Raw genomic sequence first — 17,684 nt, 5'->3', positions numbered from 1 at the left:
AGCTTGATGACAAAATTAGCTTTTGGCTTGACATTGTTTTAAAAGCACTTGTTTAATGTGTGTGTATGTGATTTTGATGAAGTAAAAGAAACAAAAATAATAATAATCTAATTTTTTTTAATGGGTCTGAGTCTTAATTTAGAAGTCTTCTGTTAATTCTTTATTAATCTCAACCAATTCTCATTTTAAAAAAATCTCAACCAATTATTCTATTTGCTGTTGTTAGGTTAAGAATTTTATTATTGTTTGATGGGTCTAGTTAATGTGTGTCTTAAGCCATTTATTTTTAAAAATATTTTATGCGAAATTGAAAAAAATGTAAAACTTTTTTAATTCTTGATAAATTTTTTTCTAAAAATAATATAACATTGTGTGTCTTTAGAGCACGCATCAGTAAAATACTTATTTGATGTATATATTGGCTGGAATATTCTTGCTTGACAAGTTCAAACTTGGAAATTGGAATAATGTATAGATGTCACCACATGGCTAATAGGTGGCCATGGTGGTGTATTGATGAGAATGACGACACTTCAGCCAGCGTGTAAAGAAAGAGTCATAATTCACAAACTGGCGGATAGGAAAAAAGGTCATGTGAGTATTATAAAGGGCTTAATTCATGTGACTTGTACAGTTGTACGGCCACATTTGATGTTTCAATTATTATTATTTGTAGCTTTGGACTATTGGTATCCCAATTCCAAACACTAATATTTGGGCCGAAGTGAGATTTTACCTCTTTTTCACAAACTTTTCAGTAAAATGTCCTATGTCTGAAATTATTTAAAGATATGCTCATGTTTTAAAATTCGATTTTTAGAAAATTGAGTTTCAAATGTAAAACTCAATTTTTAGACACAATCGAGTTATAGTGAAATTGAACTTAGGATTTTTTTTTTCTTTGGAACTTGAGTTCCACTTGAATATTTTCAAGGAACTTGAGTTCTTTGAATGGAACTTGAGTTCCACAATTTTTTTTTTTTTTTTTAATTTTCAGTTCCTAATAATTTGAATATCCAAAAATCGAGTTTCAAAATAGAGGCATTTTCCTAAATAGTTTCAGACATGGGGCATTTTGCTGGAAAGTTTTGGCGAAAGGGGCAAATGCTCATTTTGGCCCAAATATTTGATATCTACCCTAAAAATTGATCTTAGAAAGCTTCCATATATATGATTTGCCACCTCTGAGAAGTAGGGTGCTTGGATCCTACAAGATGTAAGAAGAAGGACTCATGCATCATATACATGATATACTTTTTGATTTGTTATATACATCTTATACACATTCATTTTTTGAACTAAAATTGTGAACCGTTCAATTCATGATTGTAGTTCAAAAAATGGGTGTGTATATGTGTGTAACAGTTTTTATCGTATAGAAAAAGCCAACTTGGAAGTTCTTGTTCCCTGCATCAAATCGAATTGGAAACTTGGCTAGGACCATCCGAGTAAAGGAACCAAGAATTGTTGGGCCCTTGGTGAGACTGCTTGATGAAAGACAACCTGAGCTTTCCATGGAGGCTGCCATTGCATCCCCTGAAAGTTTTCTCCATGTTGATCATTGCAAAGCCATAATAGATGCAGGAGGGGCTAAGCACTTAATTCAGTTGGTTTACTTTGGTGAACAAAGGGTACAAATTTCTGTAATGATTCTGCTTTGTTACCTTGCAATACATTTACCTGACAGTGAGATACTTGCACAAGAGAAGCTGCTTGCTTATTGTGCTTGAGTGGTCATCAAAGCAGGCTCAGATGTTCAAGAAGATTCTATTAGTTCAATCAAATTGTAACAATGTTGCGACGATAAAAAGAAAAAAAAAAGGTTTTACTTTTATTTTTGTCATTCTCATAAAAATATATATAATTTAGTTACTAGAATTGTTGTGTTCATCACTATTTTGGCAATTATTTCAAAGAATTCCCAGTTACTGGTAGCACTAGCACATTCTTCTTTCCCTTGTTTTTCTACTATTTTTCATTGTTGTCTGTCTTGCAATCTTATTTTAGTCTATTACTTTGGCAAAATGGGGTTTTATCCCTTTCTCACAAACTTTTTAGAAAAATGTCATCTGTCTGAAACTATTTAGAAATATGCCCTTGTTTTGAAACTCAATTTTTAGAAAATTGAGTTTCAAATGTAAAACTCGATTTTTGGACAATTGAGTTATAGCGAAATTGAACTTAAGGATTTTTTTTTCTTCTGGAACTTGAGTTCCACTTGAATATTTTCAAGGAACTCAAGTTTCATGAACTCGAGTTTCACAATTTTTTTTTTTTTAATTTTCAGTTCGCTATAATTAGATTGTCCAAAAATTGAGTTTTAAATTGAAACTCGATTTTTAGAAAAGACCAGTTCTGGTGCCACACCAAAAGGCACAACTTGTGCCACAACTCGCCCATGTGGTGAGTTGTGGCACAAGTTGTGCCTTTTGGTGTGGCACTAAACTTTTTCTTTAGAAAATCGAGTTTCAAAACATGGGTATTTCCCTAAATAGTTTCAGACAGGGGACATTTTGCAAGAAAATTTTGGCGAAATAGGTAAATGCCCATTTTGGCCCTATTACTTTGCATGCTCCTGATATATTACCTAACTAAATGGTTTTTTTTTTTGTTTTGTTTTGTTTTTTTTTTGAGAAGCACCTAACTAAACGTTGATACTGAGAGATAACAGTTGAGTGAGATTGTTTTATAGCATCCTTTATAATATACACAAGACAATGACTTCTAAATCTTTTCCTTAATCACTCCTATCTCTCAAATAAACTCGGACACATATAAATTTCAATGAATATGATTGAATTTTAATATATCTAATGATAAAAACTTTCACAATTGTTGACATAGCCTGTTGTGATTGATGCATAATAAAAGTGGTTTTATTGGTTAGCTCATGTGAAAGTGGTATTAATCCAATTTTGACTTGCCACCTTAACAAGTTGTGAAAAAGAAAATTTTGTCTCTAGCATTACTCATTAAGTTTAGAAGTTTTGAACCCTTGTGGGAGTAAGGTTGTTTACTAATCTCCTTAGAAGTTTGGAGTCAGATTTGTTAGTTTCTCCTTCTAAGGTGATTGGTTTTGTTAAGTTTAATCCAATATACCAATGATGATTATTGAAAATGATCATAACAGATGAATAGTAATTATGATCATTTTCTTTTTAAGAAGAAATGATATGTGTCGTTATAGGAGTGTTTTCAAATTTTTTTTTAAAAAAAAGTTAACGTATGGTGGTAGTGTAAAAGACGACCTTGTATCCTATGCTGTTCACATTAAAACTGGCCTTCAATGTTGAAGGGAGCTTTCTGTGTAGATAATAGATATAATTAGAATTTATGGTGGAGTGTAGTGTAGTGTATCACATTGACCACAAAGAACTAATTTTGCAATAGACAATTAGAGATGAAAAAGGGAATCAAAAAGACAACTAGACAAAAAAATAAAAAAATAATTTGGCCTTAGTGTTAAGTGCCAAATCAGTTTTTAGAAGATAAAGGGGATGAGTGACCATTTTCTCAACAAAAAAAGAGAGGGGGATGAGTGACCATGTTATAATTGACATTAAGCGACTTTCCTATTAAGAGTTAATCTAACCCGTCCAATCCGGGCCATTCATATGGCTAAAATGAACCTCTAAGTATTTAACTAATTTTATAGAATTCACTTATTAAAATATTATCTCTCAACAGGTATGGTCGTAGTAAAGGTATTTGTGCTTTGTCACTTGATTTTTTTTTTTTAAAAAAACCTTTTGCACATGCAGCTAATTCAAAATTTGAGAATTAACATCATACTATGTCAGATAATTAATAGTTAATACAATGAGTAAGTTGTATAAACTTGCAAATTCATCTATGGCAAGACTCGGTAATTGTGTGTGTTTGCATTTGATACATTGTGTTGAAATTCAAATTTTAAACTGTTAACGTTAACATAATATAAAGCAAGAAAATAATTTATATAAATAACTCTCTTACCATAGCGATTTCTTCCAAGTATCATAGTATTTATTTTACAAAATCTTTGGAAAAATATGAGAATTGTCCACAATAAAGCATCTTTCACTGCCCATATGCATGAATTTCAATAAAATTGTGTTCAACGCCTTGATCATTATCTTCCAATAAAATCTTGAGTTGCTGAAATGTACAACTTCAAAAGTTTTTCTTGTCTTGGAGGTATTAAAACAAAATGGAGAATATACCATTTGAGAGTGAGCCAACTGAGAATATTCTTGCTGAGAAAGAGAGAGAAGTTGAGGTCCAAGAGACTGAGGTCACCAATTGGTGAAACACATTAAGAGATGAGTTATTAAAATTGATTTGATACTCAAATAATGTTTTTTTTTTTAAATTTTATACAAGATAAAATTTCTATTCTAACATAATCTAAGTGTATATATGTGTGAAGTTCCCTTCTGAAGACTTGAATTTCGACTCTTGCCCCTCCACACTCCACAAGCGTTTATACTTATAGAGCGACCACCGCACTAAGAGTGCGCGGTGGTAATACTCAAATAATGTTGAAAGTTGAAACTAATGCATGAAAAGGAGTTGGGCATTAATTAACTAAACAAAGAACGGCAGGGATATACTATATGATCTATATATCTTTATATCATATCATATACTATGGGCCTATTTGAATAAGCTGTTTCAAAATGTGCGTTTTAAAAAATAGCGTTTTTTAAACGTGCGTTTAGAAAACACCATTTTAAAAACCACAAATAAGTGTTTGGTAAAAATTTGAAAATATGCGTTTTCTATTTTTAAAGCCAGATTAAGTGTTTGGATAAACTGTTTCAAAAATAGCTGTTTTTTGTGTAAATTCCAAAAAAGAACTTAACTATTTCGTTAATTGTATTATGTCATTTTTCATATAATCAGCGTTTTATTATTATTGAAAATATTTAATTAATCTTAACAATTACATTAATAATAATAAAAATAATGATGTTGTCGTTGTTGAAATTCATGGAGAGAAGTTTATCAAATTTAAAATGATTAAAAAAGGGATAATTACAGTAAACCCACTTGTGGTATGACCTGTTTTCACTTTGCCCACCCGTGGTTTAAACATTTACACTTTGCCCACTTGAACTTCAATCTGTTACCCATCCATTACCCACCTCACCCTTAGATGTTAGGAAAACACATTTTTATTCAAAATTAGAACATAGTACGAATCAAAAACATGAACCCACTTTTCTTTTCTTCACGAGCCCTAGAAATGCGAAAATCCCTTCTATTAAGCTGGGGTTTTGATTTTTCTAATCGTGCTTTCATGTGAGGGTGAGGTTCTAACTTTGGGTTGTCTTGAGGCATTGAATATTCGAAGATAGATCATCACCAGGTACGACAGTTCTGCTTTATATGGGTTGGGGTTTCAAGTTTTGATGGTAGCTTTGATTTACAGGAAGTTGATAATCGATGTCTTCTTCGAGTGGAAATTACTCAAGTTCAAGTAGGTATATGTGTACATATGAGACTTGTGTGCTGAGAACAAGTTTGATAGTGGATAATTTGGGAGAAGGTTTCTGGGTTGTAGCCGATATAAGGTAAGTATACTTTTTACTTAATCTAGTTGATTTACGTGAGATTGGAATGTGATGTGTTCAATTCAATTTATGAACAGGTTGGTCCCAAGTGCTCTTTATTTAAATGAATTGATAATCCCACTTGTATGCATGGGAATGAAACTGCCCATTTGGTGCAACAAAAGCCAGATTTATTGGGGAGTGAGCTGCAACTTGCACATGAAAGGGAAAAAGCAGCTACCTAGATAGTAGTAGAAGCTACCCAAATGGCAGAAATTACTCAAGACAGGGCAGCAAAAGCCACTGAGAGGAAGAGATAGTTTTGAGCTTCCTCTGTTCAAGCCAAGGAGATAGCAGTGAGAGCTTTAGAGCAAGAGAGAAAGTGCAGAATTGCATTAATTCTATCATAGTTTTTTTTTTAATTATTTAAATTTGGTTATGTTGTTTTCATGCTTTGGCTCAAGGGAGAATGTTGGAATGATGAGATTGAGTCTACCTGGTGGGTTGTAATATAAGCTGGTCCTCAATTGTATTGTAATAGAACTATGTAAGATTTTTTTTGAGAATGAGAACTATGTAAGATGGTAGATGTTGTTGGCTTGAAGCCACTAAATAATATAACCTTTTTAAGATAAGTGTTATTTATGTTAGATGCTGTTGGTATTTTTGTTTAAAGTGAATTGGCTTCTTGTGAGCTAGGAGTTGTTGGTGTTGGTGTTTTGTTGGATGGTGTGAGCTGTGTTGGTTTGTGCATAAAGTGCAATGTGTGAAGATAATTGTGTTGAAAGTGATTTGTTTAAAGTTAAAAGTGCATGACAGCTATCTGTCAACTTGCAAGAAAAGACAACAAATGCATACATAAACCTGCTATTCAACATATACACTTGCACACATAAAAAAACTCATATATGGGCAACTGCAATAATCAAAATAATAATTTTGAACACCTGTCATTAAGTTGGGAAATTGTATACATATTTAAGGTGGCATTGAATAGTCTTTCATCAACCACCAGTAAATATAAGGCATTTGGTACAACAACCAAAACAGTTGCACCTGCCCATTGTTCACAAAACTTACAAAAATACAAAAAGAGTTTGAATAGCTATATAAAAAACTGTCTTGCCATTGTCTACAAATCCCAAGAGTGTCTGCCCTGCCATTGTCTACAAATCCCAAGAGTGTCTGCCCTGCCATTGTCTACAAACTACATAAAACCCTAACACTACATAACCCTAATACATAGCAACAAAAGTGTCTTGACTTAGTCTTCATTTACTGCCCCTACCTCTCCCACCACAACTGGCCTTTCCACCTCTTGTTTTACATTTTTGAGTCCTAGCTGCATCACCCCTTACTCTCAAAGCAGCTCCTCTAGTAGCAGGTGGTTTTGTAGGCTACAAAGTACAAGATTTCACACATTAGCTACAAGTATCACAGTTTTATGAATAAAACATCAAACCTAACACTACAGTACCTGTGATGATGGTGCTTTACTGTCCTATGTATATACAGGGGTGTGTGGTGCTAGCTGGCTTGAAGAGAACCAAGGAGCTCCTCTAACTGTGTACCTGAAGTCTGAAGAGTACCACTGACTTAGGTTCTGTGATCATGAAGCTTGTGGCTGCGGAGCTTATGGCTGTGGAGTTGGAGCTTGTGGTTGTGGAGCTGGTGGCTGTGACCTTACTGCTTGGTTGGATGAGGATGAGGCCATAATGTAAGGTTGAGCTGAGGATTGGGTCTGTGATGAAGATGGGGCCTAGGATCCTTGTCTGCAAGTAGAAGGCCTTTCACTTCCCTGCAGCCAAATATGAGCATGTTTTTATAGTGTCAATTATTGGCATTTTGCATTTGAATAAAAAAAAGTTTTGTAAAAACTTATAGAATTTCCTTTCTGCAATCTCTACCTCTTTTCCCATGGTGTCTCACCAGTGACATTGGCCTTGCATCCCCTTACATGTGCCCTTCCTTTTGACACCTTCCACACCTCATTGGCTTGTTTGCTTTAGACACTTTATAAGGGTTCCTTGACTCATCAGCATCTCTTTTCCTCTTCATAGGTGGCCTGCCTGGTGGCTTATAAATAGTAGGTGCAACAAGCTTGGGTTGGCCACTTGACATCCATTCAGGCTGGCCAGGTATGGGAGGTATGGGTGTCTTGTATGTCTCCACAAAAGCATCCTTGTATTAGCATTGATGGGTATAGTATTCTGGTTTCTCACAATTCACAAAAATGGCTGCAACTTCATGCTTACAGGGGATTCCTGTCAAGTCCCATGCTCTATGACTACATGTCCTCCCTACCAAGTCCACCACATGCCTTTCCCTCTCATTGCACAAACCTCCTAGATGGCATTGCACAGAAGCTCTTAGACTCTAATTTTAACTTCTCCAACTTGTCTTGTATGCTTGGACATAACTTGCCACCATACTTTTCTATGCCAATCTTCTTTATATACAGCCTGTTCATAAGCCTAACTCTGATCCACTCCAGCATTGATATGATGGGCTTGTCTCTAGCATTCACAATCATAGAGTTAAAACTCTCATTTAGTTTGTTTACCAGACAATCTGTCAAAGCTCTTGAAGAAAAATGGAATCTGGTCCACTGTGCAGGCTCTATATCAGCCAAGTACTTCCAAGTTTCTTTATCCAAACTCTTAAAATGGTCAATCCCCCTCTCAAATTCCCTAGCTGATGTTATGCAAGCACACCTCCACAGTACACTCTTCAACTCCATGCCCTGTGGTTAACCTTGAAGTTGTTGTATATGTGCTTCACACAATACCTGTGCTCCACAGTTGGGAATAAAGTCTCCATTGTAGGTAGAAGGCCCTGTAATCAAGTAAGTAAGCATGTAAAAAGGTAAGCATGTAATGAAGTCATGAACATGAGTTAGATGATAATACCTTCTGCCCGTCACTGATGAATATCAGATTGAGCTCCTCTAGTCTGCCAATGTCATCTGCAAACTACTCCGAGAACCAGATCCAACTGTCCTTGTTCTCTTGCTCAACCACAACCATTACCACTGGGAATATACTATCATTTCCATCCTTGGCAGTGGCAGACAATAATTTCCCACCAAACCTCCCCTTCAAGTGGCATTCATCCAGCCCAACAAAGGGTCTACAACCACTTAGAAAGCCAACCTTCTGAGCATTGTACCTAATGTTCATCCTTTTAAACTTAGGTTCTGCATTCTTATTTTCCATCTTTGTTTGTAGAATCGCCTTGCTTCCTACATTTGTCCTCTTTATCATTTCTGTATAATCTCTAAGTAGGCCATACTGAGCCTCTTCATTCCAGTAATCAGTCCCCTAGCTGTCTTTCTTGATCTGTACACCTGACTAATGCTTAAATCATTTGAAATTTGCTGCATCACATGGTGCTTAACACTTGAGACCCCCCAATTAGGATTCTTACCAAAATCCTCCAAATACTTATTTGCCATATAGTCTGATTTAACTTGCCCATTTTGAAATGTTAGGGGGCAGGTACACTTAAGATAAAGTGTCTTGATCTCAAATGTGCACTCTCCAATCACCATTGAGGTATAACACCTCTATCCACAATTGTTCTTACAATGTACAAAAATCTTCTTCTTCTCAATCAACTTTTACTTGATATCAATGTGATGTTGAATCACATACTCACTCAAAGCCTTCTTAAACACCTTGGAGTTTGGGAACTTCATCCCTTTTACCAACCTAACATTTGCCATATTAATCCTCTCATTAAACTTCAAATTGCCAGGTCTCTTCTCATCATGAAAACCATCCACACTTGTAATATCATCCTCTAAAGCTGGTTCAGCCCACTCTTCATCTAAATCTAGGTTTGGCGGAGGACATTGCTTGGGCTAGGTGCATCTTTGTTTAGCTGAGGTGTATTAGTGTTTGGATGAAGTGTATTAGTGGTTGGTTGTGGTGTATCAATGGTTGGAACAGTGTTAGGCTCAGATGGCATTGTGTGAGGTGAAGAAGACTCACCAAAAATGTCATCAGCAAAGTCTTCTCCTTTCAAACCTTTATTCAACCAATCAAACTCCTTCTCTACCCCCACACTACCATCACCCCCTGTAGCAGCTCCTACACTACCCCTTACACCAGCCTCTGTGCCCCCTGCAGTAGCCCTCGCACCAGCCCTTGCAACAGCTATTGCACCAACCCTTGCACCATCAGAACTTCAACTGCAAGTGGAGTATAACCACTCTCCACATACAGTATGTGATGGAAATATGCATGTATGCAGTGGAAAAAATAACGAATCTGTTTCATTCATAAATGTTAACATGCATTATGTAAGTTTCAGAATTTAAGAATAAGAAAGTGTATCTTGGAGCGGTAAATTTCAAAATTGAAGATCAGAAGCACTTGGGAACACTTTCAATCTTCACTCCAATTCCACTAACGCCCAAGATGTGTGGGGTTTCTCAATCAGTTTTCAAATGGAGAATGTCAAAGTGTCTAACACTTAGATATACACCACTTCACAATGATGTTCTAACAATTCTAAACAGAAAATTCTGTATATTTCTCCCTTTGTATCTAACTGATTATCTAATTGGGCTGGCCTTTTTGGCCTTTTCAATTGGACTTAAGTGTGTGGCTTGGAGTGGGACCAAAAGGAACCGATAAGACTCTAGCTCCAATGGGTCTTGGGTTTTTCTGTCAACTCTTGACAAGTCCAAAGTTACCATTGACTATATTTAATACCACTATATAAATATAGTTGCATTCTAGGCCTTATTTATAAATTATATCCTAAGATTTTATTGTACATGCAACCCCTTCATAAAATATTCGTAGTAATACAAAGTCATGAATGTAGACTGCCACTTTGTAAATTACTACATCTTATCATTGAGTACCCAGTTTAATCCTTTAAGTTATTCATCATATATTTTTGAAATCTAATTTCATAAATATACACTCTAGTAACAGTTTACTAAAGTAGTTAGGCCTAACATTCTGAATAACAAACCCATTAAACTTATCTCAAGGGAATATTTTGTATCTTCGTTAAGAGACTATGAATTCTATTTTGAGAATATATGTTCCATCAACATTAAATGTGGTTGCCCAATATACTGAGGTTTTGACCGTAACTCTAGATCTCACTCCTAATATATCAAAGCAACCTACATCTCATGATCAAGTCCATTATTCTCTCAGCATTAAAAGTTCATACAAATACAAGTCATGAGTTTATTATTCATTTGACAGTCGTTAGAAGAATAATAAATCTCACATCGGTTCAGTTCAATATGTTTTAACTTTTAAAACATATCAACATATCATCTAGAAATCTCCATTTCCATGATCAAGACAAATCATCTTAGTTGATATGTTATAGTCTTCACAGATGAAATGCCCAATTTTATCACTGACTACGAACTAAAATTCTGAGTTTACAAAGAACTTGTGATTTATATCTTCTGTGACTTTTCACATAAATCACATACTATGCATCTCATGGACTATAACGAAACAAATTAAAAAAAAATGAAGGAAAAACATAACATACCTTCTTGACGAAGGTTCCCTAATTCTCTAGTATAAGGGGCAAATGCATCTCTACCAACCTCGATAGGATGCCCCCGCCCAGAAACCAGAGACAAAGAAAAATTCTGTCTTCCAGTTTCTATTAGACGAAGGCAAAGACTTAATCAACCTATAGTCATTGCCCCTAGCTGTAAACTGATAAAAGCCTAGAGATTGACTTATCTCAAAGGGTTTATAACAGTACAAGAACTCGTCCACGATGATAGGACGGTTCCCATCAAATACCTCCCTCCATAAGACTTGCATAGAGACAATAAGTCTCCACGCGTTGGGGTTAAATTGACACACTACCAAGCCCAGTCTAGTGAGTAATTCCCTAGCAAATACATTCAAAGGAAATCTAAGCCTCCCTAGCAAATAAGCTTCATAAATACCTATTCCAAAACGAGGTTGGTAACACTATTCACCTCGAACGGCTAACCTAGGATTTAGATCGTCAGGAATTTGGAACCAACTCCTAAGAGCATCTAACCTCTTCTCGTCCGTCTTAGAAGGGATTTCTATAGCACAACTATATGCAGTTTCTTCTTCATCCAAAGGGGAGGACAGCGGAACACTCGTCGAGGTATCAGCCCCAGAGGTTGCCCTCGTCCTAACATTTTCTTGTAAGGTCTCGATGGGAATTCCTAGAACACCAGAGGTATATTCCTCTGTTGTGTGGCCACTACTACTACTATCGTTACTGGAAGTGCTATAACTAGAAGAATCATGATACTCGTCTATGGCCTTGTCTACACTGTCGCTAGACAAACAGGAAGCCATTGAGGACGTCTTAACACTTAAAAAGGAAAGCTTGAGAGTTAGAGTAAAGGGAATACCTGGCTCTAGAAGAAAGATACTAAGGACGCTGAGAATACTCCTAGACGAGGCAACAGACGAGAATGTCAAAACAGAAAATCTGAAAAAGTGAGAGGGGCACGAGAGGGAAACCACTATTTATAGGTAGAAAAGTCTCGGTATTCACAATGACAAGACCAATGAGAAAGTGACACATGACATCTGCCTCGAAGAGGTAAGTCGACGTGACCAACCACCTATGAAAGTGTGACACGTGGTACGCTGCTTAAAAAAAAAAAAAGGAGGTAAAAGTAATAAATGTTTTTGAAAAAATTGTCCTAAAGTCTGGTGATATACTGCATGACCCCTGGACAAGGGGCAACTAATGAGGAATGAAGATACTCCAAATCGTCCATGGTCATCCACACCAGCAGCCATCCAAAAGAAAGCACACCAGCAGCTGTCTAGAAGAAAGCACCAAGACGGGGCTAACACCCATGGCTGTCCATGGACAAAGACAAACCCATATCACTCGTCCAAGGAAAGCGCCCATCCCCGTCCTAAAGGGATTCATCCACACGAGGACCCCTGGACGAGAATTTTACACTTGGGAATTACTAAATACATTTCACCACTCCGTAATATACGCATAACTTCCTATGACCGTTGTATTAAAAATATAACTCCTAAGCGGTTGTGGGAGTTATTCTTAAACCCCCCCGACCTCCTCAAATCCAGGGGGGGTTACAATTCCAATAACTGTCCCCAAGACATTATATAAACACCCATTCAGAACAATGAAAGGTACGTTTTTACTTCTCCCAAAAAAGTTGGAATTTCAAAGATATAGAAAGAAAACTAACTTTGCCATTGGAGGGTTCTTGGCCGGCAGCCCCGGTCACCTTTGATCACTTCTCTTTTTTTTTCAGGCCATTGAGAGAGCGAGTGGTCCTTTCAAGTCTGAAGCATCCAGCCTACTGATTTTCTTTGCACCATCAACAACATTAAGTCATACATAATGTCATACATAATAACATACATAGCATCATACAATAGGATTTAAGAGCACACATCCTAACAATCTCCCACTTGCCTTAAAGACTATTGTGCACTAATCTAACTCTCATCTCCTCCAAATGTGACTTGAAAGTCCTTTGGGGCAAGGCTTTAGTAAAGGGATCCGCTAGATTCTTTGCACCATCAATCTTTGCTACTACCACATCTCCACGAGCAACAATGTCTCGAATGATGTGATACTTTCTCTCTATGTGCTTTCCTTTCTTATGATTCCTTGGATCCTTGGATTGTGCAACCGCTCCACAATTGTCGCAGAACAATGTAATATGAACTTACTCAATTTTCATAACACCAAGATCAGAAAGGAATTTCTTGAGCTAAATAGCCTCCTTTGCTACCTCACAAGCAGCAACATCTTCAGCTTTCATGGTGGAGTCAGCAATACAAGATTGCTTAACACTCCTCTAACTTATGGCTCCACCTCCCAAGGTGAAAACACAACCCGATGTGGATTTTCTGAAATCTAGATCCGACTAAAAATCTAAATCTGTATAGCCAATGAGAATCAAATCCTCACAACGGTTAACAAGTATATAATCCCTCGTTCTCCTTAGATACTTAAGAATATGCTTTACAGCTTGCCAATGTTTAGGTTTTGGATTTGATTGATATCGGCTGACCATGCCAATTGAATAACAAATATCCGGCCTAGTACAAAGTATGACATACACGAGACTTCCTACCGCAGAAGCATAAGGAACCTGTCTCATCATGTTTTCTTCCTCTTGAGTCTTAGGCCTTTGGTCATTAGACAGAGGAACTCCATGTCTAAAAGGAATTAATCCTCTCTTGGAGTGTTGCATGTTAAACCGTTCTAGAACTTTATCTATATATCGAGCTTGTTACAAACCTAACATCCTGTTCTTTTGATCTCGCCAAAGCTTGATCCCTAGAATATAGTTAGCTTCGCCCAAGTCCTTCATATCAAATTGGCTTGACAACCAAACTTTAACTGATGAAATTACTCCTACATCATTACCAATGAGTAGAATATCATCAACATAAAGCACTAGGAATATTACTACTTTATCTTGATGTCTTTTGTACATACATGGTTCATCAAGATTTTGTTCAAAATCAAATGATTTGATTGCCTAATCAAATCTAATGTTCCATGACCTAGATGCTTGTTTAAGTCCATAAATGGACCTTTTCAACTTGCATACCATATGCTCTTGGTTCTTTGCTATGAAACCTTTCGGTTGTAACATATAGATTTCTTCTTCAAGATTGTCATTAAGAAATGCAGTCTTGACATCCATTTGCCAAATCTCATAATCATAATGAGCAGCAATGGATAAGAGAATTCTGATAGATTTAAGTATGGCTACTGGTGAAAAAGTGTCATCATAGTCAATACCTTCTTTTTTTGTATACCCTTTTGCCACTAGTCTTGCTTTAAAGGTTTCAACCTTTCCATCTATCCCTCTCTTCCTCTGGTAAACCCATTTGCAACCAATAAGTTTAATGCAATTAGGCGCCTGTACAAGATCCTAAACTTGATTGGAATACATCGAATCTAATGCAGATCTCATAACTTGGACCCAATGATGTGCATCTATATCATTCATTGTCTCCTCATAAGTGTAGGGATCCAATTCAGCCTCTTTTGAGATAGCTTCATAAGTTTCTCCCAAACCTATAAATCTCACAAGAGGCCGAACAATTCTCCCACTACGACGAGGCACCTGTGTACTAGACATCTCATGAGTAGTATCTTGTGGTGTATCCAATACATCCACATCATCCCTAGTTTCATACATTGGTTGTTTAACTACAGGTTCATTCATTTCAGCCAACACAACTCTACTTTTAGGAGTAAAATTATTCATATAGTCATTTTTCAAGAATTTCTCATTTATGCTAACAAACACTTTATTATCCTTATGACTATAGAATAAACCTCCAACTGTTCCTTTTGGATACCCTACAAAGAAAACCACTTCTGTTTTAGACTGTAACTTGTCAGATTTTCCTTTTAACACATGTGCTAGACAACCCTAAATATGGAGATGTCTCATACTAAGCTTACGCCCATTCCACAACTCTACAGGTGTTTTAGGAACAGACTTCAAAGGTACTAAATTCAGAAAATACATTGCAGTACTTAAGGCATTTCCCCAAAAAGAAATTGGTAGAGTCGAATAACTCATCATGGATCTAACCATATCTAAAAGAATCCTATTCCTTCTTTCTGCTAGACCATTTTGTTGTGGAGTTCCAGGTACAGTTAACTGGGATATAATCCCATTTTCAGTCAAGTAATCCTTAAAATCCCCAAGAAGATATTCGCCACCTTGATCAGATCGAATGGCCTTTATGTGTTTACACAATTGATTCTTAACTTTAGCCCTAAACTCTTTGAACTTGTCAAAAGTTTCGGACATTCGTTTCGGACTTTATGGTAGATGTCTCATACTAAGCTTACGCCCATTCCACAACTCTACAGGTGTTTTAGGAACAGACTTCAAATGTACTAAATTCAGAAGATACATTGTAGTACTTAAGGCATTTCTCCAAAAAGAAATTGGTAGAGTCGAATAACTCATCATGGATCTAACCATATCTAAAAGAGTCCTATTCCTTCTTTCTGCTAGACCATTTTGTTGTGGAGTTCTAGGTACAGTTAATTGGGATATAATCCCATTTTCAGTCAAGTAATCCTTAAAATCCCTAAGAAGATATTCGCCACCTCGATCAGATCGAATGGCCTTTATGTGTTTACACAATTGATTCTTAACTTTAGCCCTAAACTCTTTGAACTTGTCAAAAGTTTCGGACTTTCTTTTCATTAGGCACACATAACCAAATCTAAAGTAATCATTAGTGAAAGTAATGAAATACTCATAACCACCTCTTGCTTGGATTTACATAGGACCACATACATCTGAATGTACTAGTTCTAGCAAATCTTGAGCTCTTCTACCTTTTGCATTAAAAGGTCGTTTGGTCATTTTACCTTCCAAACAAGATTCGTAAACTGAAAATTCATCAAAGTCCATAGGCCCCAAGAGTCCATCTTTGATAAGTCTTTGAATTCTGTTTAAATTAATATGACCCAAATGCAAGTGCCAAAGATATGCTTCACTAGTAGAAGGAAACTTTCTCTTTGATGATTTCACATGTGAATTATTATCTAATTTAGAATTGTATAATTCATACTTATCAGGAGTTAAAATATAAAGATCATCCACAATATTGTCAGAACAGATAAACATTTTATCCTTCTTTAATACAACATTGTCTTTCAGGATAATACAACACCTATGTTTACCTAAATAAGTTGCAGAAATTAAATTCCTACGAACATTAGGTATAAATAGACAGTCTTCCAATATTAAAACCCTAGACTCAAAACATAAATTAGCAACACCAACAGCTACAACTGGAACTCTACTCCCATCTGCTAAGGTAAGAAACAATTCTCCTTTATTCAGCTTTCTAGTCTCCTGGAACCCCTACAAAGAATTGTAGATATGATTAGTACAACCTGAATCCATACACCAGGAATCCGTGAGATTCTGTACTAAACATATTTCAAGAAGAAAAGAACTTTTCATACCCTTATTCTTGGCAGCTTTAAAACTTGGACAATTCCTCTTCCAATGTCCTTTCTCACCACAATGGAAACACTTTCCTTTGGGCTTCTTTCCCTTATTGGCAACTCCTAAGGCAATTTGCTTACCCTCTTGCTTAGTGAAGTCCTTCTTCTTCTTCTTCTTCTTACCCTTGCCTTTCGACTTACGTTAAGAAGTAGAAGCTTCACCAACATTGGCTTCAACACTAGAAGTACCAAGGATGCCTTCTGCCGCTACCAAGTCATTCATCAATTTAGACAAAGAATAAATCTTTTTGTTCATATTATAATTCAATCTGAATTCTTTAAATGATTCTGGTAGTGACTGGAGTATTATATCCACTTGGGATTCTCCATCAATGTCGGCACTTAAAACTTCCAATGTATTCAGATTAGAGATTATTGTAAGACAATGCTTCCTAACTTAGGTACTTTAAGCCATTTTGGTATTATAAATTTGCTTCATGGTTTCTTGCCTCATGGTTTCTTGCCTTATAGAACAGCCTTGCTCACCAAACATCTCCTTCAGACTATGCATAAAGTTTGAAGCTAGTTCTACTTCCTGCATTTGATGCTGTAGAACATTTGAGATGGGTGCTAGGATATAGCATTTGGCCATTTCATTAGATTTTCGCCAACGATCATATCGTTGTTTTTCCTTAAAAGGAGCATCTCATGAAAGAAAGCTAGGACATGGTTGAGTAAGCACAAATTTGTGCTCTTCAGCTGTTAAAACTATGTCCAAATTTCTTTAACAGTCAACATAGTTGGATTCAGTCAGTTTGTTTTGATTATGAATAGAAACAAGTGGGCTAAAAGATGCCATGTTCAAATCTGAAACATGAATATAATAAGTAAACTGAATATTATCAATTTAGCATATAAACATATAATATAGAATCTTAATAAAACCATAACATAATATATGCAATGACAACCCAATCTCATATGCAATATCTCTCAGCATAGAGTGAACATTAAATACTATGATTGATTGAGAACTATTCTCATTATTAGTGCTATCATGATAACTCTTATTAAACACTAATAATATGCCGTTTTTAAATTTAGTGTCTAAGTAATAATAGTAAGAACTCAGCATAGTCAATATTATAATACTTAATCTAGTATATACTATTGTCTTAAATCATG

The 17,684-nt window shown here is 36.0% G+C and overlaps 1 protein-coding gene across 1 annotated transcript; it reads right to left on the bottom strand.

Moving 5' to 3' along the window:
• Nucleotides 1-7,217: 7,217 nt before the first annotated feature.
• On the bottom strand, nucleotides 7,218-8,797 carry LOC142644351 (uncharacterized). Its single transcript, XM_075818982.1, has 4 exons — nucleotides 8,530-8,797; nucleotides 8,323-8,369; nucleotides 7,877-8,277; nucleotides 7,218-7,332 (listed from the first exon to the last, which is right to left on the bottom strand). Exons 1-4 carry the CDS (start codon nucleotides 8,795-8,797, stop codon nucleotides 7,218-7,220), a joined length of 831 nt encoding a protein of 276 aa, XP_075675097.1.
• Between the last annotated feature and the right edge of the window lie 8,887 nt (nucleotides 8,798-17,684).

The sequence above is a fragment of the Castanea sativa genome, chromosome 7 (genome assembly GCF_040712315.1).
Source record: "Castanea sativa cultivar Marrone di Chiusa Pesio chromosome 7, ASM4071231v1".
Classification (NCBI taxonomy): Eukaryota; Viridiplantae; Streptophyta; class Magnoliopsida; order Fagales; family Fagaceae; genus Castanea; species Castanea sativa.
This window is presented reverse-complemented; position numbering and strand designations above follow the sequence as displayed.